This window comes from Nannospalax galili, unplaced genomic scaffold (assembly GCF_000622305.1).
Source record: "Nannospalax galili isolate Female #2095 unplaced genomic scaffold, S.galili_v1.0 scaffold540, whole genome shotgun sequence".
Classification (NCBI taxonomy): domain Eukaryota; kingdom Metazoa; phylum Chordata; class Mammalia; order Rodentia; family Spalacidae; genus Nannospalax; species Nannospalax galili.
This window is the reverse complement of record NW_008348613.1, coordinates 2058405-2085335: the sequence shown is the minus strand read 5'-3', so window position 1 is coordinate 2085335 and position 26931 is coordinate 2058405. Positions and strand designations below refer to the sequence as shown.

Below are 26931 nucleotides of genomic sequence, written 5' to 3'. Positions count from 1 at the left end.
TACTAAGCTACCTACATTAAAGGAACAAGTGACTTCAGATCTTGTCCTAGTAAATAAACTAAGGCAATATAACTGATGTATTTGTGGATGTTTCCATAAGGATAAAAAAGTCATAGAGACTAAAGACTAAGGTTTAATATGTTGGCACAGCAGTAGACTTATACACAGTTCTTGTGCTATATCATCATCTTTTTGTTTCCTTAAAATATTTAAAAAATTATTATTTTTATGTGTATGGGTGCATTGCCTGCATGTATGGTAAGTGCACCCATGTCATGTAAATGCCCACAGACATCAGTAGAAGGCATTGGATCCTCGGGAACTGGAGTTACTAAGGACGGATGTTAGCTGCCATGTGGGTGCCAAGAAATGAAACCAGGTCCTCTGCAAAAGTAATCAGTGCTCTCTTAACAGCTGAGCCATCTTTCCAGCCACACATCATCTTTTAAAAAAAGTTCTACAATTATGTCCTTAAAACTATCATGCCTCAAAAGGCCAATGCATTTAGCATGAAAAATATATGACTGTCAAGTAATTTCCTATGTGTCACTTAACCACTTTAAATTTTGCTTATCAGGGGCTGAAAAGGGCTCAACAGTTAAGAGCACTGGCTGCTCTTGCAGAGGACCTGGATTTGGTTCCCGGCATCCATAACTCCAGTTCCAGGGGATTCGATGCCCTCTTCTGGCCTCTGTGAGCATTTGCATGACCCAGATACACTTATATGCAGGCACAACACTCATACCCATGAAACAAAAATAAAATTAAAAATTTTTGCATATCAATTAAATACTACATAGAAATTGTCTTGCCAAATCATCTCAACAATCAGGAAATAGATTATTGAGAATAATCAAGAAGCTTCAGTTTATAGATGAGGGAATTGAGGTTTATAGAACTTAAGCAAATAAATGAGATGTTACACCAATAAGTGAGAGGACTACAATTTGTATCTATATGGCAGGTTAAAGCCAGAGCACTCTCATTAGCAAGCTCTCTACTATAATATCTACAATAACACAAAAGCAAGAAAAGATTAGAATTCCCTTATAAAATAGCAGAGCTTACATCTCATTCAACTGGATATCTATACCATAAAAGTATAAGGTCAACAAAATGTGGTAATGAAACACTAAAAGTATTTTTTGGCTAACATTTTACATAAAGTTGGGGCTGGAGAGATAGCTCGGCGGTTAAGGGCACTGACTACTCTTGCAGAGGACCTGGGTTTGATTCCCAGCACCCACATGGCAGCTACGAACCATGTTTAATTCCAGTTCCAGGGGAATCTGAAGCTCTCTTCCGACCTCCATGGCACTGCACGACATGGGCGCACTCACATGCAGCCAATACATTCATACACATAAAATAAAAATAATAAAATAAAATATTTTAAAAGATATTTTAGATAAAGTTTTATCATTCATGCTTATATTTACTTAAAAAATTAAAGGAAAAGAAAAAAAAGATACTATTATCTCTTTTGAAACCCTTATCATTAATTTTGACAATATATATTCTCATTTCTTTACTACTGCTTAGTTTTAATTCATGAAACATTCTTCCAGAGGCATGCCACACTAAAATAAGCATGCATCATAGAGCACTGTCATGTTTAATTCACAATTAAAATTATATAATGAGGATATGTGGAATGCGAAATGTGGCAATGAACACCTATTAATCAACTTACTAGCAGTGTAACAATAACTGAGGAATCAATTGTGTCTTCAGAGAAAACAACACTCTTGTCAATTTTACTTTTTTTTTTTTTTTTTTGGGACAGGATTTTTTTGTAGCCCCAGCTGGCCTGGAACTCACTATGTAGACCAGGCTGGCCTTGAACTCAGAGATCGGCCTGGCTCTGCCTCCCAAGTGCTGGAATTAAAGGCATGTGCCACCACGCCCGGCAGTCAATTTTGCATTTTAGAAAATTATAGTAATACATTAAACCTTTCAAAACTAAGACCTAGGTCCAGAAATACCCTCATAATTGACAAGGATGAATGCCAAATCACCTACAATGTGATCTTTTAAAATTAACATCAATAATACCTCAGAAAAGACTTCTTAAAGACATTGTTTATTGATACAAAATGACAATAAAGATAGAAGGTAGAGCTTATTCTTTTCTGTATCTCCAATGCACACCTGGCACACTGCAGTGATTAACATGTGTCTGTTAAATGAATGGCCATGGATAACTAGATGACTAGGGAAATAAAAACATTCAATAAGTCAAAAATCAATAAATTACATTCTTTCAAAAAATATTTTATATACATGAGTGTACTGCCTGCATGTATGTAAGTGAACTCAAGTCATGCAATGCCAGAGGACAGAAGAGGGTCTCAGATCCCCTGGAACTGGAACTACAGATGGTTATTAGCTGCCATATGGGTGCTGGGAAAGGGACCCAGGTCCTCTATAAGGGCAGTCAGTGCTCTTAACCTCTGAGCCATCTCTCCAGCCAATAAATAATATTTTTATAAATAACAACAGTTTAAACATTTTACTGAATTTTGTTCAAATAATACATCTACATTCAAATTAACTTGAATCATAATTATAGTATTCAACATGTACAGCAAGTACTAAAGCAAAATCAAGCTCAGAGATTGAATCATTAATATAGAAGTTTTAGATTAAAAGGAGTCTACTTGGAACTGTTACCTCTATGTCACATTTATTCTCTTAGTAGATTACAAATAATATTGCTTTTATAGTCTTATCTGAAACTTATGACTATATTACTAAATAAATGTTAAGGCTTTTAAAAAGATTTTTTATGTGTATGAGTATTTTGCCTGCATATATGTATGTGCGCATGAGTGCCTAGTGTGGTGCCAACAGAAACCAAAAAGGGGTGCCAGATCCCTTAGAAATGGAGTTACAGGGCTGCCATGTCGGTGTTGGGAACAGAAGTAAGGTCTTCTGCAAAGCAGCAAGTGCTCCTAGCCTCTGAGTCATCTCTCCAGCCCCCATTATGTTTTTTTTTTGTTTTTTTTTTTTTAAATAAAATCACAAATAGTATAGGTACATCAGCACCTATAATGTATTCATAGGTATTCTCACAATACCTGAATGTTACAAAACTTCAAACTGATAAGAATAAAAAATAAAAAGCAAACAGGTATGCTAAATGCTAAAAGTCTGTTATTATTTTCAGAAGACAAATAACATACTAAATTTGAGCTCTGTTGATTATGCAAGGTTCAAATTAATCAAGACTAATGTTGAAAATAACCTGGCCAAGCTCATATTTTATCTTGACCATTTAATAAATAACTCTATGACTGCTAACTAATAAAGATTACTAAAGCTCACTAAACTATCTGCAGTTTTTGATTTCCTAAAAATTGGCAACAGACACATAGTTTTACTCTTTGATTTATAAATACTTTTTGCTAGACACTGAAAATTCTGAAATACATAATTCATGATCTTAAAGAAGTTATGGGGGAGAGATCACAAAGATGACTAAACACAAAATACAGGAGTAACTTTGCAGGTAAGAGTTTCAATAAAATAAATTCACGTTGCTCTTCATCAGCATTCCCAAGGGAAATGTCTTTGAAAATGCTATACACTTAATAAAAATGAGCTGAGGCAAAATTCCAAAATTAGGAGAAAGTCTTTCTTTTGTAGTGGTTATCATCAACTTCCTAAATGTGAACAAATTAGAAATTAACTAAAAGACTTATTCTGAGCAAAAGTTCCAGAAATATTCATACTCTATTTTTAAAAAGAAGCTAGTTCTTAATTCTTTAGTGTCAATTATTTTCATCTTCACAATAATAAAGTTCCATTTATCACATACCTACTATGTAGCATGATCACTGAAATTACTATGTCTATCACCCACCCATATTCATAATACTATGAAATGGATACTAAAATTCCTATTTTATAGATGAGAAAACTGAAGCTCAAGAAAATTGGGCAAGTTGTTCAAGTGCCAAGAACATTCATTCTCTAACTCATTTTTCCTGAGTTTGATTTAATTTCCAAAGCTCCATATTTGGTAAAATGCCTAATTAAAATAATTAACAATAACACCGCTTACTTTAAATTCTAGCATTTGTGAAAGAAGAATGAACAAACATGTAAATACCACCTACTATGGTATTCCTTCTACAGCCACCCCACATGACATAAGTGTTTCTTTTCTGAGTGATGTTCTGGCCATTCACCCCTTAATGCTTAGCCACAGCTTAACCCAGTCTGTTTAGCATATACAGTTTTTAACTTTACATTTACCACGTATGGTATAGAGTATACTTATTGTATATTGGCATACAGAAGATTCTGATAAGTATTTGTTGAATTATTTATAGCAACCAATTTAATATAGAAAACAAATAATACTGGCACACTTTTCTAGTGTATGCAGTATATGATATCAGGATATAATTAGCAGACTGCTACTCTGTTCACTAGTGACATTAAATGTAAATGAATAATCTTCTCAAAGATAAAGACTGTTTTATGCTTATTTTATATTCCAGAATCATTAACAATAGGCATATCAAACATGCTCACAAAATACCTGCTGGTGATCTATAATTAGAGAAATATTCCATTTTTTTCAAGTCTATTGAGGGGCTAGAGAGATGGTTCGGTGGTAAAGAGTACTTCCCGTTCTTGTAGAGGGATCATGGTTAAGTGCCCAGCACCCACTTGGCAGCTCACAACCATCTGTAACTCCAGTTCCCTTCAGTCCTCCATGGGTACTACATGCCGGCAAAACACCCATATACAAAAAATAAATAAAAATAAATCTAAACAAGAAAACCTTGCCACTATGAAGATGTTTTAGACTAAATGGTTTAGATTTTCTTAGGTTTCCAAGACAAGAAAACAGGCACTGTGAGTGCTAGAAGTTAGAAGGGAGCATCTGAACCTTTTTCTAAAAGGAAACGAGTTAAGGAAAATCAATTCTCTAAAGTTGAAATTTTTTAAAGAAAAAATATGGAAATAGAAAACTCAAGTTGCATACAAATTTTTAGATATCACCCAAAGTAACCCTCTCCACACACACATACTTTAAAGAAGTACAGCAATATTATAAGTTGAATCAACTTCTAAATTTGTAGCTGGATCAAGTCCTGTGATGGGATGACTATATTGCAAATATTAAGCAAGAGTTTACCACTGTGCCATTGGAGGACCTAAGTTTAAAATATTTGAATATGTGTACTTTACAAATAAACTGAAAACTGAAGCAAAATCTTGAAACTCTATCTCTGATGAGCTAAGATCAAGAGCTCACTGGTAATTCCTATGAGTTTGTTCTCCATTTATATTACAAAGGCAATTGCAATGATTTTTGCTTGTATCATTTAAAAACATTTCTATAAAATACACTGAGTGATAAGGATTTTTTTAATCACAGTACATTTTATTATTTATGGTGGTCTTACTTTTTGGTCCTAGGTATGTCACAAAAGTTGGAGAGAACAAGTTTGTTTAACATAAAATTAATAGATACACTACATGGAAAAATATCAACACTACATAGTATACCTACTACAAATCATATGAATCACTAGTTGGAATTTAGAGAAAATGTGTAACTCTTGCCCTTGATTTAGGCTAAAGGAAGGTAAAGAGAGTGAAACCTAGTCACACTAACTTAAGAAAAGGCTGTGCAACGACCTGTGATATTCACTTTCCATTCCTGAGTTACTCTTGTTACAGAATGTATAATATTAAAGAAAGGGCAAATAAAAAAAGTTTAATGCCTATAATTTTATAGAGTGACATTTCTTTTTTAACCAGTAATAGTAATAGTGCCTAGTGCTACGATAACTGCACTGTAAAAAGTTCAAATGGTTATTACTATAATACCTGGAATACAGCACTTATCCAATAAAAATATACTCGTCATCCTAAAAGAAAACTAAACTTATAGTGAATGATTTGAGATGATAGAATTCATGCCTGCCTAACTGCTTTTAAAAAGAGGTACTATAGAATTTACAAAAATGAAAGTATGAAATATACAGGATAAAGGTTTAAAGAATAAGAACAGAGACCCAACTTTAGTCGTTTACATATCGACTGTCAGGCTTGGAGATTTAGCTCAGTGGTAGAGTGCTTGCCTAGCAAGCTCAAGGCCCTGGGTTCGGTCCTCAGCTCCGGAAAAATAAAAAAGACAAAATATCAAAAAAGACCAAAAAAAACCCAAGGCAACTACATATAGACTATCATTTTAACTCTTGATCTAATCATTGCTTTGCTAAATATTTTGACAGTTTTGATAAATCACATACAAGAAGGGAAAGTACAATACAATGCCTCACTTTTATAAATTTATATTGCTTCATGATTTAACTAAAACACTCTCAATCATAGATTTACTAGCACTTAATTTCATTTATTGTGTTGAAAGGCCTTGACACTAAAAGAATAATAAATTCCAATCAAACTCAGACACTATGCCGAAGAAATTATATACTGACAAAGAACTGGTTATTTCAAGTGACATAATTATATGAATTTATATGTTGACTATAACAGTCAGTAAGAATCATCAGTGGTATATTAATTATATAAAAAATATCCAAGAATATTTTTGTGATGTATAGTTAGATAGTCTAACATAAAATTAATAGAACATATAATTTCATAAACTCTTAGATATTTTTAAGATTACATTTAGCTTTGTCAAATCACATGGTACAGGTATATTTTCAAAAGATATTTTTCATTTCTTAATATGAATTACAACTAACTAGAACTAATGGAAATTCAATACTATACAATACTTGAAAGCAAGTTTTGAAACTAAAACTGTCATTTAAAATTATGCTTGAAATAAGTCCTACTTACTGCTTGCAAATTATTATGGTGGGAGCTTTATAACTGAATTTAATGAAATATTATTTACCGAATAATAAGTATTATGTAACTAAATTATTTATGTGACTAAAAAGGAACCTTAAACATCAGAGAATTATACTGTACTTTGAATCACAAAACTAGTAAACATGGATTTTCAATTCTTCCATCTATATTAAATAACAATGCACTTAGTAAAAGAGAAGGTAAACAAACTGAAATACAGAAATACAGCAAGCATCAGAAGTTATCTTAAATGTCTAGTATTTCTGTTTCTATTATTATTGTTTTTGTGGATAGTTCCTGACTCTGAAAAGCTACATTATTATCTCATAGGATCATATTTTAAAGAAGACTTCAACTTTTATACATCATAATAATATGATATCAAAAAACATTCAACTTCAAATTTATAACACAAAGAATCAATGTTTTAACAACTACATTTAGTTTGCTTGAGCTGGTGAGCAGATGTAAACATAATCTACATGACTATCAAACTCTAGGTCTGATAGATATCAAGCTAATATTTATTTCTAAGTGCTTTAAAAATTATTTGTAAAACCTGCATAAAAAGGATTCCATAAGTGTATTGTGATTTTATTTTAACAATTATTCTACACTACAATGAAAGTACATGCTCAAACAAGACACCTCAGCAGTATTTTAAAGCAGTAACCACCTAGCCAATTTCTGTATGTTCTGTAGTTTTTCTAATCCACTCTCCCTGTGGTTGAGCAAAATCGAATTGCCTCTCACATTTGCAGACAGCTCTGTGAAGGTGATAATAGAGCTGCTCCCTGCTGTCATGAGGCAGGAAATAGGAAAATGGCATATGGGGCTAGAAAGAAAGAAATAAAGGGGGGGGGGGAGATCCGACGAAAGAAGGAACAAAAAAAAAGAGACAGAACTAAACAAGAACAAAAGAGATTTCAACAAAGAACAACTATAACCCAATATGCTTTGCAAGTTAATCTCTTTTCAGAATCATTTAGCATATTTAATCATTCATCTGAGTCCTCACTCTAAATATGTGAATGGTTGATACCAAGTCTTTGGGGCAAGTTTTCATTGTCTAAAATATTTGGAACATAGAACTCCAGAATATGTACTGAATAATGCCTGCAAAACAGAGCCCTTTAAATAAACATTTTTTAAGTGTTATGCTGATTTTAAACTTACCAATTAAAAATAAAGGCAGGCAAAGTAATGCTTATTAAATGTACACAGTAGGGTTTTAGTATAGTTTAACATTCAAATTTATGAAATTTAAAACAATTTGAAGAGATAAACATTTATGACAATAGTAAACCTAAAAAAAAAAATTCCTACATAATTTGTTAAAATGCTAATACCAAGACACAGTCATGGACTTGTATACTTTTAATAGAAAGAGTGTGTGCATGCGTGTGTGTGTGTGTGTGTGTGTATAGTACTGTTCAAAATGGATTTTATTCCATGGTTGTATAAAAAAAGTGGCAGTACATGGCAAAAAAAAGTTAGAATTGACTCTACCTTTCCTTTTACACTCTGAATGGGATCCACAACCACTGCCACTGCTCTCTCCGACAAGGCTTCAAAGCTCTGCTGAGTGTTGATATCCACACCAGAAAGCCAACAACCAAAGCCAGGGTGACTGTGATACCAACCAACAACCATCTCCGGCCTGAAACAAAGAGGGCATTCAGATGCTCAGAACAGAACAAGTAATACATTTATGATATGAGAAGAAACAACACACTAACAGGGTATAAATTAAGAAGAGATGAAAAACACACAGGTGTGAAAAAGTACCATTAGAAACTCTGAAATCGGACACCATATTATCTAGAAAACATGGAAATGAATAAGTGTGACAAAGGAGTGCTATCATTAAGAGAGGCACATTAGCAGTGGTAGATAAGGCTTTCAGTTTTTCACCTTGTTACCACACTTTCTCAGAGCCAGTTTTTACCCTTTCGGCATTCAAGTAAATATCTACTCTTTAACTCCTTAGCTCTGGGAGTTGGATTTTCCAGGCACAGAGTACATTTTTAACAATGGACACCAGGATCCACTGTTGTGAAAGGATTAAATATCAATTAAACCAGCAGTAGAACTAGGAACTCAGTCAAAAACCAATTTGCACTGTTCTGCTCAGCTGCTGAGCCTTTTGCTAACATTAATTTTGAAGTTTTTTCCACAGTAGAAGAATCTGAGCAAAAGAATGACAACTATTGAGAGATTTAGTCTGAGGGAAAAAACCTACAAGAATATTTGGATTCTACTGTCTTTAAAACTCATGTCCAGAAATACTAAATAGTCAGAATCTCATTCAGTTGCAATTCTGAAATACATAAACTGTTACAAGGTCTTCCAACTATTAAGTAACTAAAGAGTAACTACAAATGCTGAACAGAGGGAAGTTACAGCCCAAGCATACTGCTTGAGAGTTGAGAATTTAACACAAGGCAGTTTTCTGATTGGTAAGCTTCCTTCATTCAAAAGGTCAATAGGCACCACAGAGGCAACCCCTAACACTATAAAGGACAGATATTTTTATGTCAGACTCCCATCTTCACCCTCAAAATACTAATCATAAACTTCCATAATTTCAAAATACATTTCTAAAATTATTTCTCATTAAAAAAATGTTTATGTAAAATATCTACCTTCCTGTTTGCTTCAGCATATCCAACATTTTGGCTTGGAACACTGGATCAACTGCTTCTACACTGACACCCTAGATTAGAAAGAAAAAGTACTTTTTAAAAAAATATATACTATAAGTAAACAAAAAACTAACAACTAAATACCTACGTGTATTACTTTGGGATACTAAAACAATTATACAAGTTTTGATACTCATATTTCGTACCTACTCAAATCATTCAACCAACAAAATTTCTAAAATTGACAAATACCAAACTGCTGGTAGCTAATGATCAGAGATATATTCAGAATGTTAAGATCATATGGCTATTGCTATGCATATTACTTATCAGAAGTACCAAACAACTGAGCAACTATGATTTTTAGTTAGACCTGCCTGAGCCAAGAATATTTCCTAATGTCATCCTCACAGCTGATAAGGATTATAATTGTTCAATTATTGTAGATGAACATTTTTTCCAATAATGTAAACACTTTGAAGAAGGGTAACATAATAGCCTTATATAGAAGTAATTACAGAAAACTTACTGGACGTAGAACACTAATCAAGTCTCTTAAATGTTGCATTATTTTGCTAGTTCAGTCAAAATTTACAGGATTCACACTCTCAGGTGCTAGACCACTGTCACTGTGGTTCCTACAAGGCTTTCTTCTAAGAATCTAACTCTAATCCAGTTAAACAAAGCAGTTTAACATAAGCACTTTCTTCCTACCAAAGCAAGTAACAGTGGATTCCAATACAGAGGTCATCCTTTAAGAACAAGAGCATGCAGGCTGCTGCTGGGCTAAGAATGTATTGTGGGAGTTTTGTTTGGTTTTTAATATTTTGAGGAGAAGCTAGAGAGGGAATGAAGAGAGGAGGGGAGAAGAAGTCAGGGTTAGAATCAGGAAAGAGAAAGGGAGAAGGGAGAAAGTAAAAGGGGAGGACTGCACAGACGTGTCTTCACAGAAAAGTTTGTTGACTCTTGGGTCAGAAGAAAGCATTTCTAAGTCTTGTACATAGAGTAAATGTAAGGATCAAAATACTCTATTCTATGCTGTCAAACAAGCATTTACATGGAAATAATGATAATAATGCATAAGAAACCATTTATTATCATGAGTATCTACATAGAGACCACCTCTAACAGAATTCAGTTAACTTTATTATGCATTCTTAGAGAAAAAGATAACAGCAACTTAAGATTTAAATATAAATATAAATCTGTAGTTAATATGGTGTTTTATATCCACATGAACAAAAAATATATATCCAGAAAGACAAAGACAGATCCAAATTAATTTCTCTCATCTAGAGAAAACATTGTATATTTTCCTATTGTTTTTTATTGTTTACTGTAGCAACTATTCTATAAAGACTCTTTTTCATACATGTGTGTATATATATGTACGGTACCACTTAAATATGTATAATTTGTTTTCTCCTATGTACCTTATCAAAGCAAACTGATAGCAAGGATTCTCAGAGTAAATGGCTTCATGACAAATCTTTTAAGCCAGATATAGTATAAGGCTCATAAGTCTTTAGGAGAATAGTGTTACATGGTAGAGGAAAAAAAAAAATTCACCAAAAAATCTATATAATGCAAACAGACTATACTTGTCATTTTTGGAAAATAGATAACTGCTACTGACAACTCTGTTTTTCTTTTTGTTGTTGTTGTTGTTGTTGTTGTTTTGTCTTATTGTCTCTCAAAATGGCCTTGAATTCCTGATCCTCCTGCCCCAACTCCCTAGTGCTAGGATTATAGGCATAAGTTATTGTACTGGCTTTTATTATGTTTTTTCACTATGTTCTTTTAATCTAGCAGGGCATGGTAGTGCACACCTTTAATCCCAGTACTGAGGAGACAGAGGCAGCTGGACCTCTGTGAATTTCGGGCCAGCCGGGGCTACCAAAAAGATAACCAATATCTATACAAGTCCACTGCATTAAATAAACAAAAAGAAATACAATGCAAAACAAGATCAACTTTAGAAAGAATACATTTAAAAAGGTATAGTAGATAACTTTCAAAATCTAAATAGAGTATGATTCATATAAACACATTAACATGTCTGGGGAAAAGAAATTAAGATTTTCTATAGTTTGTTTTTTAATACTTAACATTATTAATTGGCAAAAGCTTAAAAGTTACACATCACCATAAACAGCACATTAAAAAAGAATAGATTTCAAAACAATGGAAACATTACAAGATGACTAGTTTATTTACACACATTCAAATCTTAGTCTCTAAAAGCTTGTGGCCAAATGTTTAATCAATTTAATATCTTGCTTTTATGGCTAACTTTTAAATCAAGCATGTTCCACTAACTAAAGCTAAAGGAAAAGATTAAGGGATTTAGTGTCAACATTACTTGTTTTGTAGACTTAAAAGAATTCATGGTGCATTTAAAAGACTAATGATTTAATCCAATACAAGCTAGAAAATCATACTCTTAATCTTATGATTATTGTTTCCTATTGCAAAGAGAAAGCATAAAGTGATGAAGTCATTTTGTATAAGAAAACTCCCATAACTTGCAGCCAACATAAAACTAAGTACTCACTGTTCCTGACTGTGGCATAGCAAACACATCAATCACTCTGACCGTGTAATCATCAACAAACTCGCCAAGCATCAGACCCATAACTTCCATTGGAACCCCAGCTCGGCCATGTTTTAACATCTGTAAAGAGGAAGATACGTGAACACAAAGTACATTTCTTTAAAATCTTTGCCTCCTGACCTGAAAAAAAAAAACAAAAACTTCTTTTGCTTCTGTGGGAATAGAAGCTTATTTTATACATGTGCTCCAAATAAAATTCTGCCTGAGGGAATTAAGGTGATAAATATGCCAAAGTAAAAGTGAATGTAAAGGAATCTCTAAAGCAAGTAACTTCATTCCTTACTTACCTTTAGCAATGCCAGTGAAGAGATATAGACTTGTTCTGCTGTGTCCACTGCAGGAGCATCGGTAGGTGGACCCTAGAAAGAAGTATACCGATTACTATGACACAGAGAATATGAGTTAGAATTAAAGTTACATTTTTACATAAACTTGATTATTTTTAAAAGTTTTAGAATGATGTCAAGTATCTTTTTATCCAATTACAACACAAATAATCATGAAGATATTTGCAAATATCAAACCTAAACAGAAAGTACACTGGCAACTTTCCAATGAGTACAAAGTTTAACTCCTTCCACCGTGCTCACCTACCTTGGCTAATCACTGCCAATTACATTTCTTGCCACAGTGTGAACATACTGTGAATGCAAAATGCTACTGGACTAGCACGATTAACTGAAGGATCAACACAAACAGCAAATCTTCTGAGCTTCAGTTTTAGCTACAGACAACATGTAGATTAGGGATAAAGAATCACTCTGCAGATTCATAGATATAGGAGAGGGAAGGCAGAAGAAGAGTTCTAATCCCTAGGTGAGAGAGCTGTGAACGACATACTCTGCACTTTGCCTAATGAAGTTGTTCCCCTCCCCATATGCAACAAATTTAGCAAAATTGCAGCAGGTGTGAACAAACTGGATATGATGTGGGTGTGGGTGGCATGAAAATACTTCCAAAATCCTGACCACTACCTTTAATCTTATTACAGGCTAATAAAGCTACTGTTTGTCCCAAAAGACCCTGTTTTATTCATAAAATGAAACAAATCTGTACCATTCAGCTATACAAAGCAACTTATACCCCACACCCTCACAGTAATTTTACTCCAGTTAGTACGCATCTTAAAGAAAAGAAAAAAACAAACAAAAAAGCTTTTCTTCTTCATCTTTTTTTTTCTTTTAAATAATGGGCAGCCTGGAAAATTATATTGAAATGAATTTATAACTGCTATGACCCATGTTATTTAAACTTCTTTGCCTGGCAAAAACATTATTCTGTATAAAATGTGTTGGCCATTTATTCTCTTGCTTTTATGCTTTTAATTGTTGAAATGAAATAACTGCTTTACTCAATAACTCTATTTATTAACAGGTCTGCAGGCATTTCTATTTATACACTCATTCTGTTACATTGGGGGGGGTTAAAATCTCATATTTATAGGAAGCATTAAGTATAGAAGGTTCAAATTCTTCATTTATCATCATTGAGAATCCTTTAAGAATGAAAACTGTGGTAAGCTCAAGTACTATCAGGCTGAAACATGTGCTGAAATTATCAACATTTTAATGATATAATTTCATTCACTGAGTTACAAAACTTAAGAAAGAGTTGTGGACCAGATCAAGTTAGATGTAATGAGATGTTTGAGGATGTTATACTTTAAGGTTAGGCTGATAAACACTATAGTCATAAAATTATTTCTTGGGTATACAGCTTTTAAAATTGCACATCTCACCTGTAGATATTAGCTCAGTCATTCTCAATTTGCCTGAAATGTTTTTTTTTAAAAAAAAGAAAAAGAAATCATACTGTCAGCAAATACACTATTGATAGAGCTAATGAAAGAGAAATGGAAATGTTTCACAAGTTATTTGTGAGAGAGGTGCAAACCACACACAAGAAGAGATCTTAGCTCCTCTCTTAAAATCTATTTTCTTAGAGTTCAGAAATATATTGACAGAAAGTCCTGTACTAGGAGAAAACCACACCACCATTTCTTTATTGTGGTGGTCTGAATAAGAAATGTCCCTATAGGCTCAAGTATTCTAGTTGGTGATGGTGTTTGGAGAGGTCATGCAGTCTTTAGGATGACATTTCCTCAGTGGAGGAAGTATATCACTGGGACAGGCTTTGAGAGTTCACAGCCTCATACACTTCCCCATTCACTTTCTGTTCCCTGTTTCTGATTGAAGATGTGAGCTCTCAGCTTCTTGTGCCTGCTGCCGTGCCTTGATGGCCATGTCTCCCCACCATGATGCACTCTTACCCCTCTGAAACCAGACAATAGGTGAAAATAAACTTCTGTAAGCTGCCTCTGCTCATGGTATTTATCACAGCAACAGAAAAGTAACACACATTTACTATATAAGTATTGTCTGTGGGACAGCAGTCAGTGGGATTGTTTTACTCTCTCCTTCCCCAACTTCTCTCCCATTCCCACTCCCACAACCCACCAACACCCCACACCCACCAGGCTGGCTTCAAACCATTCAGCCTCCTTCCTGTCTCAGCCTCCTGACTGCTCAGGCATGAACCACCTATTCTGTCCCTTGATCTAGTTAGTCAGAGACTTAATTTCCTAGACAAAATAACTTGGCAAGAAGTAAAGAAGGGTTAAAGGTTGGTAGTAGTTAAATGTATAGGGAAAAAAAGAGACGGAAGAGAACTATGGGAGAAATATGAGGTCCTTGAGAGCTGTGTTTATCTACAGAGGCTATAATATTTCTACATACTGACCTATACAGAATAAAACTCAACTAGGCAGTGTAGAAGACAACGCCACTAAAGACCCTGGAAATTGATTTGAGAGATGTAAGAACTCAAGCAGCTAAAGAATAAAGATGGGGGCTGGAAAGATAGCTCAGTTGTTAAGAATACTGGTTGTTCTTGCAGAGGATCAGGGTTCAATTCCTAGCACCCACATGATGGCTAACAGTTATCTGTAACTCCAGTTCCGGGGAATCTGATGCTCTCTTCTGGTTTCTGTGGGCATTGTAGACATGAGTGCATTTAAAATTTTTAAAATTTAAAATAAAGACACATACACATAAAATTTTTAAAAGTTAAAATAAAGATGACCTGATTAGTCCCCAAGATGCAAAAAATGTGGGGTTATAGACAATTTACAACTATTGTTTTTTGGTAAATATTCCTGTGGTCCAGCATACTGATAATTCAAATAAAGCAAACTCATTAAAATTGGAATCACAAACAGAATTTTAGAAAAACCACTTGGTGTCAGTAGAATATAAGGAAGTTTCTTTTCTTTGTAAAGTTGGAGGAAAGACAAGATAAAAAATATAAGTTACACTAGGAATAATAAGGGAAAATAACATTAAGTTTCATACAGTGATACAGAATATAAAATTTTCTCTTACAAAGAGAGGGGAAATAGAGCTAAGTGATGAATTTTACTATATCAGAAATATGAAATCAAAAGATTTTTTAACAACTTTAAAACTTTAAAGTAATTGCTTAAAATATCACAATGTACATCTTACCAAGTAACTGAAGAAAAGAAAGTAAAAACAACACTGACAGTTAAACAATGGTAGAACCTAGGTATGATGGTACAACCCCAGGCACACTGGTGGATGCAAATTCAAGGCCAGCCTAGGCATCATGGTAAGACCCAGGTTGCTTCTTTTTTTAATTTTTAATTTTTTAAAAGAAAATAAGTTTATTAAGCTCACTGCAAGAGTCAGTGGACTGAGGGGCAGTAACAAGAATCCCACCTGTGGTCACCCAGTCGTCTGTCTTTTTTTTAATTATGTGTGTGTTGTGGGTGTCTGAATGGGGGTATGTGGAAGTGGGTGTAGATACTCTTGGAGTGCAGAAGAGAAAATCAGAACACCTGGGGCTGGGGTTACAGGTAGTTGTTGAGTTGTACTATGTGGGTTGCAATAGCAGTACGAATTCTAACCTGCTGAGCCATCTCTACAGTCCTGAGTCATAAGTCTTAAAAAATAAAAAACAAGCAGAAAACCTAAAAAGGAGAAAAATCAAAATACTAAGTGATAAAAGGCAAGACCAAATAAATTATTTATAATTAACAGATAAAGCTCTTTGTTAAAAGATAAAAGTATCTCAAAGAGGGTTTAAAGGGAATATTCATATATACATGACCAAAAAAAAAGACAAAACAAAAAAAGACCAAGTAAAAGTCAACAAAACATTGACTTAATTGAATACTTGAGACCAGAAGTACTTCAAATTTCAGAAGTTTTCAAATTTGGGGTTATTTGCACAGTCTTAAACAGTTGAGCATCCATAACCTCCAAAATCTAAAATAATCCAAATCTGAAATTTTTCAAACGCTTGACTATTTTTCACTCCAAAACATTTTGGATATTAGATCTAGGATGTACAACTCAGATCTGCATGTCTTTTGTAAAAGAAGCCACAGTGGCTGCTATGGCTCACTTAGCCCTTCTTCAGTGAAGCATACTAATATTTTGTAGTATTAAAACATCTTTGAGCCAAGCATGGTGGCGCATGCCTTTAATTCCAGCACTTGGGAGGCAGAAGCAGGCATATCTTTGTGAGTTCGAGGCCAGCCTGGTCTACATAGTGAGTTCCAGGACAGCTGGGGCTACAGGGAGACCCTGTCTCAAAAAGACAAAAATAAAAAATAAAAAAAAATCTTTGTACTCATGAAATAAAGTTAACAGTTATAATTGATAGTTTCTATTTTACAGATGAAAAATGACATTGGTCTGACCATTTTTCTGTAAAATTTAACAGGTTTGGGTACTGGAGAAATGGCTCAGCAGTAAGAGCACTGGCTGCTCTTCCCATAGGGCAGCTAACAACTGTCAGTAATTCCAGTTCCAAGGGACCCAATGCCCTCTTCTGACCAGAAGTGGTGCATGACCACTAGGAAAGAGTCTTCCAGGATTCTGAGAACTTGCTCGTATGAACTCACAGCAATGGTGACACCATGCACAAGACCCATGCAAACTCAATCAGACAAAAACCAGCACAGAACAGGGGAAATGGGATTGAGGCCCCAACCTTCGCTGAGGAACTACTGGCAGCTGATTATTGCAGGATGAGGAAGGACTGATCTTCTTTAAGGAAGTGTCTGTCATTAGATAAGCTGAACAAGCTCCAGTGGATGAACATATACCCAGGAGTATCTGGGGACATAAACTTGACTCGATAGGTGCTAACACAGATGACAGAATGCATGAAATTCTCTGGGTGGGCTATGGGTGGGTGCAGATAGGGGAGGAGGTTTAACTATGATTAAGATATATTGTATAAAATCCACAAAAATTCAATAAAAATGTACTTATTAAAAATAAAAATAAAATAGAAAAACATTTGGTTTGAAAGAAATTTTTGCACTGCTGTAATTTTTTCAGTGCATTGATAAATTCACTTTGTATCTTGAGACTAGATAGACTACTATACTGTTGCAGAATTTCCACATCATTAGAGATCCAAGGTGTCACCACAAAACTGAACATAAATTATTTTCATAATTTTTCTTGCTTAATACTGGAAGTACTTAAAACTAAGTTTGCTTTCAAGATCACAACCAGATGGATTAGAAAGTTGCATTTCAAAAGAAAATCAGGAGCTACAGATAGCTCAGTGATTAAGCGTTCATACTGAAGACCCAAGTTAGGTTCCCAGTACCCACATTAGGTGGCTCACAACTGTAACTCCAGTTCCAGGAAATCCTATACTCTCTTCTGGAATCCAAGGGCACCTGGACACATGTGAGCACATGCATGTGTGACATCCCCCCCCCACACACAATTAAAAATAAATCTAGGCAAAATAAAACAAAAATCTGGCAAAAACCTTTCTAAAAACAATAATGAATGTCTATCTAATCAGGGTACAGAAATACATTTTATAGGTACAGACCCAATAGAATAAATACATAAAGTTGACAACATAATCTAAAATTTATAAATATTAAAAAAATACAAAGTGTGGGGGCATGGTGACACACACTTTTAATCCCAGCACCTGGGAGGCAGAGGCAGGAGATTTCTGTGAGTTCAAGGCCAGCCTGGCCTACATAGTGAGTTCCAGGCCAGCTGAGGCTATAGGGAGACTCTGTCTCAAAAAAAGATAAAAAAGATAAATAAATAAAAAGCAAAATACTCAAAATGGGAAGAGTACAGAGAGGCTAATTATATAATACATGATGGTATAAATACAAAAAATGCCCAACCTCCATAGTTGATCTTTTTTTACATATTTTATTTATTATTTTTATTTTATGTGTATGAGTGTATTGCCTGCATGTAGGTAAGTGCACCCATGTCATGCAATGCCTGCGGAGGACAGAAGAGGCTGTCGGATCCCCTAAAACTGGAGTTATGGACAGCTGTTAGCTGCCATGTGGGTGCTGGGATTCGAACCCGGGTCTTCTGCAAGAATTGTCAGTGTTCTTAACTGCTGAGCCATCTCTCCAGTCCCCTAGTTGATCTTCTTTAATGAAAGAACTATGAATTAACACATTAAGACTTTTTTTCTGCCCCCATCAAACAAGTTTTACAGTGTCTACTTTTGCAAAGAATTTAATAAAAGACACTGAACACGCCTGGTAGTGGTGTGAACCAGTATCGAATGCAACATCACAATGTATATCAACAGCCTCATGGCTTTATAAACTTTGTGGCCTATTTTTTTTCCACTTCTAGGAATTATTTAAGTAAACTAACATGTTTGCAGAACCAGAATGTTCGTAATTATCTTTAAATAATGCAAAAAAAATTGAACTTAACCTATAAGTAAACAACATTACTGAAAGTGTCATTCTAGGATACCTTGAGCCACTTAAACAGCAATATAACCTATAAGCTTTTTAGCTTATGGAAAAAACTGGGGAGATGTAAGTCAAAGAGCACAAATTTGTGGTTATAAAGATGAGTAAAATCAAGAGCTCTAATATACAGCATGATGAACACATGCATACCATTACCATGCATACCAAAAACTACCACTGGCAGAGCCTCCTGTTGGTGGCTGTGATAAGTGAAGTAAACTAGGAGTGAATCCATAAACAACCAGACAGGCTTATTAGGGCAAAGTATTTTAAAGCACTCAAGGATGCAGATATTTTGGCCAGTTTTTAACTCTTAAGTAAGAGATTCAGTGTTAGAGAATCCTTAACTCTCAAAATTCAAGTTACCCAGGACAGGAGCATGACAAAAACCATGGCATATAAGAAATATTACAGAGCGGAGTGAGGAGGCTGCGTCTGGCTCCTGCTCTCACAGCCATTGCAGTACATTGAGCTCCAGCGTCGAGGCAAGTGAGAGCTGGACCAGCACTGGGCGACTCTGTGCCTCGGGGAGAACAACTAAACATGGGCAAAGGAAATCCTAAGAGGCGGAGAGGGAAAATGTCATCATAGGCATTCTTTGTGCAAACTTGCCAGGAGGAGCACAAGAAGCATCCTGATGCTTCTGTCAACTTCTCAGAGTTTTCCAAGAAGTGCTCAGTGAGGTGGAAGACCATGTCTGCTAAAGAAGAAGGAAAGTTTGAAGACATGGTAAGGGCGGACAGGCTCGTTATGAAAGAGAAATGAAAACCTCTGCCCCTCCCAAAGGGGAACCAAAAAAGAAGCTCAAAGATACCAACACACCTAGGAGGCCTCCTTCGGCTCTCTTCTTGTTCTGTTCTGAGTATCGCCCCCAAATCAAAGGAGAGCATCCCAGCTTATTTGTTGATGGTGCAAGGAAACTGGGAGAGATGTGGACCAACACTGATGCAGATGACAAGCAGCCTTATGAGAAGAAGGCCGCCAAGCTGAAGGAGAAATACGAAAAGGTATTGCTGCCTACAGAGCTAAAGGAAAACCTGGTGCTGCAAAAAAGGGGGTTGTCAAGGCTGGAAAGAGCCAGAAAAAGAAGAGGAAGAGGAAGATGAAGATGATGATGCATAAGTTTGATCTAGCACAGTTTTTTTCCTTGTCTATAAAGCATTTAACCCCCCTATATACAACTCACTCCTTTTAAAGAAAAAAATTGAAATGTAAGGCTATGTAAGATTTGTTTTTAAACCATACAGTGTTTTGTTTTGTTTTTTGTATAGCTAACACACTACCGAATGTGTCTTTGGATAGCCCTGTCCTGGTGCTATTTTCATAGCCACTAGCCTTGCCTGGTTCAGTACAGGGGCTGTAAATTGTCGTGCGACTTTAAAGCAGGTTCTTGTTGGTGCACAACACAGATTAGTTATATATGGGGACAGTAGGTTTTTTGTTTTGTTTTGGTTTGGTTTTTTTCATCTTCCGTTGTCTCTGATGCAGCTTAGATGAAAATAATTGTTGTTCTGTTAACTGAATACCACTCTGCAATTGCCAAAAAAAAAAAATTGCAGCTGTTTTGTTGACATTCTGAATGCTTCTAAGCAAATACAATTTTTTTATTAAGGAAAAAAAAGTATGTGAGGATGTTTGGAAAAGAATCAAGGTACAAAACAGCTTTCTCTTTAAATACCTGAAAATATGCCAGCATACAAAAATTAGACTAATAGTTCTCAGAGCATAGGCTCTAAACCAGTCCCACTTGTATCACTTGGAAACTTGTTAGCAATACATGTTCTTACTAAATCAGAAATTATGGAAGCATAGTCCAAAACAATCAGGGTTTTGAAGGAGCCCTTTAGTGATTCCAAAGCTTGATGAAGCGAGTGGACTACTGATTTAGACCACACAGTGTGCAGAACTAACAGCAACTGGAAGAATCATCCAGGAGAGATAAGTGTTCAGTATGAGAAAAATCTTATGGTAGTCTAAGATATCTAGAAAGTTAATTAATGAATTCCCTGTAACTAAAGTTAATCAAACATAGCTGTTCAGATTAAACATGTGATGACTGATTGGATCAGATGATATAGTTAAGCTCCCTCCCAACTCAGTCATCATATTAGTTCCTAAGGAAGACATCCCAAACTCAGTGTATTAAAAAACCAAACCCACCACATTCACTATAAACTAATCTATTTTAATTAATACCTTCAGTCTTAAACTAGACATCTAAGTAAAATTTTTGTTGACTCAGTTCTTGTATTCAAAATATCACCATTTTTTTTCAGTATGGCAGAGATTTTTCAAAAACTCATTTTTGAGAAATGAGTTGCAAGAAAATACTACCCAAAGAGTTTATTCCTAGTCAAGTAGCTTGGAATGTACTGTGTATCCACCTAAATTCCCACATTTACAAGGTATGCTAGAACATTACTATGAACTTTCAACCTAGGGTGGTAAAAAAAAATCCATTTATCTCTAAAAATCATACCAGGACTGCACAATCCTACCAAGAAAAATTTCAAGTTTCTCTTTGAGGCTTTTGGACAAAGAAAAAAAAACAAAAACAAAACTTTTTTTCCCCAAATATGTGACCAACTACAAATAATTTGACTGAGGTATTTAACTGAGGTGTGTGAGTACACAAAGTTTCAAGAACCTTTATGATGCAGACCAAGCATATACTGACATAGATTCAAAGTTAAAATGTATCATAACCAGAGCAAAATGTAATTTCTGATGTCCAGTAACATGTACTTTCCACTACAGCATGCCATCCCACTTTCAGATGATCAACTCAGCTTTTATTCTGATAGCTAAGCTCCTTTCCATAGTTCAAAATTTCAGAATCTTCTGCTGCCTGGAACCACCTCCTAAGGAAAAAAGAAACTTGGGGTGTCCTTCCTACTAAAATATAATTAATATGCCCATGAAGAAAAGGGATCACTTCAGTGCCTCCTTATATTTTCTTGAAATTTAGATGAGCAAAATACAATACTGGATGTACTTGTAACACAGTGTGTACATATCTATGTATAATCCTATCCACATATTATTTTAACATTAACATAGTGCTTGCTCAAAGAATTAATGACTGGGCCACCTAGACCGACTAGCTCATCCCCTTCCCCATGCCTCACCCTAATTTCAGCCATAGTACTTTAAAAAGGGCCCAGACTAGCATACCTCTATGGTACCTTATTTCTGGGGACCCACTCCTGGTATAAAGGAGCTCTCCCTTCTATTTCTTAAACTCCCACCTATGAATCTATAATAAACTTCTCTGATATTCATCCTCTGTGGCTGAATTTCACTCTCTAAATTCATGAGACAATAAGCCAAAAGCTACTGGCTCAAGTGTCTTTCGTGACCATCAAGTTTTTCAGGATCCTATACCCCCAAGCTAAGTTATCAACAAGAGCAAAGAAAGTCTCTGTCACTCTCAAAGTCACCCTAAAACTTCCCACATCATTACTTTAATATATTTTAAACTGAATAAATTTAAGCCACCCCAGGAAATAAAAATACTGACAAACAGCTCTACTTCAAATATTAAGTAATGTAAACACTTGTAATCTCTGTACTCGGGAGCAAAAGCAAGAAGATGGGGCTAAATAGTGAGACCCTAACTCAATAAAGGGAGGATAGGAAGAAGGGATTTTAAAAAAATGGGGAGGGGAGGGGAAGAGAGGAGATTTAGTGGGGGAAAATACAAACAAGGGTGTTCAGGATAATGATGTGGTAATGACTTCCCAAAGAGTCTCAGAACTCAAGTACCACCATCAACAGCAGATGGTTTTATCCCCGCCTACAGAGAATCCCAGTCCCTTTACTTTTTACTACCCTCATGCCTCATACTATCCGTTCTATATCTTCAATGAGAAAAAAAGTTATCACAAGTATAAAATATAAACTATTTTTTCAAGTCAAACTTACCTACAGTTAAGTCAACAGGCAACTAAAATGAACATATCTGATCACATACAAGGATGTGTTATTCATGTCCCATTATAAGACTTTTAAAAGCATACAGAGTATGAATCACTTCAATCATGTTTTATTTACTGAAAATCTGTCATGTTGCTTAAGCTAAATGCTGGGAAAATTAAGAGGTAAAAAATATGTAGTAAAAATCAAGTGAAAATCTGCCCCCCCACCAATGTTTTATCAATTTAAAAAAAATTGGCTCAGACTGTTAATTTTATCAAAATAGTAAGGAAGAAGGTGTCTTCTTTCTGGCGTTTAATCAACAACATAGTTATAAAATTACCAGCTTCTATATTTTGTCAACTATTCAAGTTAATTCAGCTGACCTTGTGACAGCTATTTTACCATGATAATAAACGGGAGTACAAAGCACATTTTAGAAACTGAATATTCTATACATTAAATGCACATGACAACAGATAAGTAAACGAACAAGCATCTGACTTTAAACTGTTCAAACTTAAAGGAATGTTCCTATTTAAAAAGTTTAAAATGGGGCTGGAGAGATTGTTCAGTGGTTAAGAGCACTGGATGCTCTTGCAGAGGACCCAGGTTCAACACCCAGCACCCATATGGTGGCTAACAATCATCCGTAACTCCAGTTCCAGGGGATCCAATGCCTTTTTCTAAACTTTGTGGGTACTGCACTACACGCAGGCAATATTTTTAAAAAGAGTATTGGCCAAGCATGGTCACACACATCTGTAATTCCAGAACTCAGGAGGCTGAGACAGAAGAACTGCCATGAATTGAGGCCAGTCAAGGCTACAAAGTGAATACCTGGCCAGCAAGAGATACAAAACAAGTCTCTCTCTCTCTCTCTCTCTGTCTCTGTCTCTGTCTCTGTCTTTCTCTCTCACATACACTAACAATAACAGTAATTACTATAACGTGACTTAGTTATGTATTTCTGTAAATTAATGAAACTAAAATTCACCTATCTCTCACAAAGATAAGAAACTAAAATACTTTTGCATGTAAATCTGCAATTCCTGTAGGCCACTTTGAAATTACTTACAGCTGTTTAAAATACATTTGTTTTAAGAAGGGGTAAATGTACCTCTGTTAAGCTGAAGAAATGTATGAGTCAGCTACCTAAACAATTGTAGGTTAAATAACTGAGCCATCGGAATAAGCAATGTAATCAGCCTTTATTTAGGCATGAAAACCTAACCAACCAGTGATGTAAAATTGACAATGGACTCCACAAAGGCATCAAGCTTACCTCTGTAAAACAAATTATCATCTAGGTCTACAAATATTAAATATGATTAAATTAAATGAGACATAGGTTTCTGTTTTGTCTTGTTTTCTTCTCCTCATTTAGAAGGTTAAAAATCCAATCCAGCATAAAAAAGCTGTGACTTTTACTTGGGCAGCTTGTTGTGTCTAAGTGCTAAAAAAAAAAAAAAAAAACTGCAGGGAGACCCTGTCTCAAAAAGAAAAAAAAAAAAAAAAAAAAAAAGGCATTTATAACAGCATAAAACCATCACTTCAAAGTGTTACCTACTCAGGCCTCTTAGCAAATTTGTTAACACTATTAGTTCTATTACTCCACCTCTCTCTTAGTGTGAAATGGTATCAATTATTTAGCCAATTTTATTATGTTATGAAAATATCTGCTGATTAAACATGAACCAAAGTGTCACTAAAAACCAATGTAAAATAAATGGTATCACTGAATTGCAACAACCCAAAATATCTAAATATATAGTTACCTTGAGAAATGACATCAAACATTTCAAAATTTATAAATTTGAAATATTACATAGGACTCATTTTTATAAGCTGTTTGTAAGGTGTATATTTTGTTTTCAATTCTAGAATTATCTTTAAGTCTAGAAAGTGTACTTTATTAACAAATGAAGGTATTTTAATATAAAACAAAATCTAAACATACTATATATTGAACAGTTGACAGAACTTTTTAAATTTTTATGGTATCCAATAAGCCTCAATTCTTTTATAAAATTAAAAAATTTGATAAAACTACCATCTTCACTTTCCTCAATTAAAAAAAAACCCTTAAAAACAAAAACTGATATAAAATAAATGAATTCAAACATATATAAATAACTACCACTGTATTGTTTACCTTTCTTACCCAGCAAGGTAAGAAAGAACCTTTTAATACTTTAATTTTGTGAGCATTAAACAACGAGTGTGAAAAACAAGCTGCATGTAAACTACTTCTACTGCCTGAGCTTCAATGACTAGCTGAAGCAACCTGTTATAGGAGGTGTTAATTGGCAATAGGAGTGCAAGTCAGAAGCATGTTCCCCATCGTCCTAACCCAGCAAGGCTAGGTCATTAAAGTGGAAATGAATTCTTTCATGTGGACTTAACCCTTTCACTACATGATTTCAGCTGTTTTCTCTCAATTAATTAAAAAAAAAAAACTTGTTACTTTTTAGAGTTAAAAAAATGTTCCAAAAGGGGAGTGTGTGTGGGGGGGGTGTCCTTCGGCTGACAGTTCCAATGACTATATTACTCAGAAGGGAACACGGCAAGTTAATTGCAATGTAATATTGCAACTCTCCCCTCAAATAAATATATAAACTAATTGTATTTGCTTATATTAACACCAGAAAGAAGATCTAGCATAGTGCTTAGAAACAGCTCAGAACCACTTTAGTCATAAGAAATTTTGATTTTACATTCACATTTGAGAATCCTGCAACCATACAGCTAATCAGCTTACTACTGAGATAAATTACCAATAATTTTTCATTCCCATGAAACCCACAAAAAGATTTCTAATATAAAAATGCTGTCAAGCACAGGAGTTAATACACCTTTCTAATTATGCTTCATTATTCTGATAAGGTGCAGTCACAGCCTATCCTGATGACTAGTTGCCAAAAAAAGAAAAGCCAAAATTCCTTTTATGGCATGATCTCAGGTTTCCAGATGGCACATTAATTCTTTAAAAAAAAAAAAAAAAAAAAAAAGGAAAAAAAAAAGGGAAAAAAAAAAAAAAAAAGGGAAAAAAGAAGGGAAAAATAAGAATAAGAATGGAAATGTCAAAATAATGATGCACTGCTTTTCAAATGCCACATTTATAAATACTAATAGTCTCATATATTTTATTTTAGGAACTTAAAATAAAAATTATATAAGTAAAATTCTAAATACTAAAATTCAAAATTAATGTGCATATGCTATATCTTCATTTTGAGTAACCCTGAAAGTGTTGACTTTATTGAAAACATCAGACTAAGAAGTAAACATTTAACATAGCTGGGAGTGGTGGTGCACGCCTTTGCTCCCAGCACTCGGGAGGCAGAGACAGGCGGATCTTTGTGAATTCAAGGGCAGCCTGGTCTACATACTGAGTCCCAGTACAGTTTGGGGTACAGGGAGACCCTGTCTCAACAACAACAAAAAAAGTAAACATTTAAAAAAAATTATTATACCTTGTACTTGAAACTACATACTTGTGATAATCAATAAATAATTATCATTATGATGATGGAGACATAATTTCACTCACTATTTAAATACTGCTGGACTCGAGTAACTATAACCAAACACATGCTTATTCATTAGAAACCACTAATGGAAAATGCAGCGGTTTAAGGACATAAACAATGAGAAGTCTAGCATATTCCTACACAATACTTTCTCCTCTTCCCTCCTCATTCAATTTCTCCCAAGTCCTTCAATTTGTTTTTTAAACAAACTCAATTCCTGCCTTTTGAAAACTTTCCTACCCTAAGCCTACTGAACTTCTCCAACACAGCAAACTAAGTACTGCTCAGAAGCCAGTATTCTGAGAATATAAAATTTTCACTGTGGTATAGATAATGCATTAAGTGATAAGCTAGCATAAGAGAGAGTGAGATCATTACCTAGTTATAAAGAGATGTAATCAAAGTAACATACGAACTGGTGGCCGAGGGTCCAATGCCCGGCTGTGATATTTCTTTGCCTTTAAGACTACCCTTCACAGTAACTTTTAAACAATTTTTACCTACTTAAAAATGTGTGTAGGGGCTAGAAAGATGGCTCAGTGGTTAAGAACTCTGGCAGTTTGCCTGGTGTGGTGGTGCACACCT

At 34.7% G+C, this 26931-nt stretch overlaps 1 protein-coding gene and 1 pseudogene across 2 annotated transcripts in view; one reads left to right on the top strand and one right to left on the bottom strand.

Annotated features, from left to right (window-relative positions):
• Psmd14 (proteasome 26S subunit, non-ATPase 14) overlaps positions 1 to 26931 on the bottom strand; it is a 106766-nt gene that overhangs the window by 34144 nt on the left and 45691 nt on the right. For both annotated transcript variants that reach the window (XM_029569696.1, XM_008845750.3), the window contains 4 exons: positions 12396 to 12467; positions 12049 to 12168; positions 9495 to 9565; positions 8359 to 8509 (listed from right to left, as the gene is read on the bottom strand). In XM_029569696.1, the coding sequence (XP_029425556.1) occupies positions 8359 to 8509; positions 9495 to 9565; positions 12049 to 12168; positions 12396 to 12467 (414 nt within the window). The remainder of the gene's footprint in view (positions 1 to 8358; positions 8510 to 9494; positions 9566 to 12048; positions 12169 to 12395; positions 12468 to 26931) is intronic.
• Positions 19442 to 20020, top strand: LOC108491430 (annotated as a pseudogene).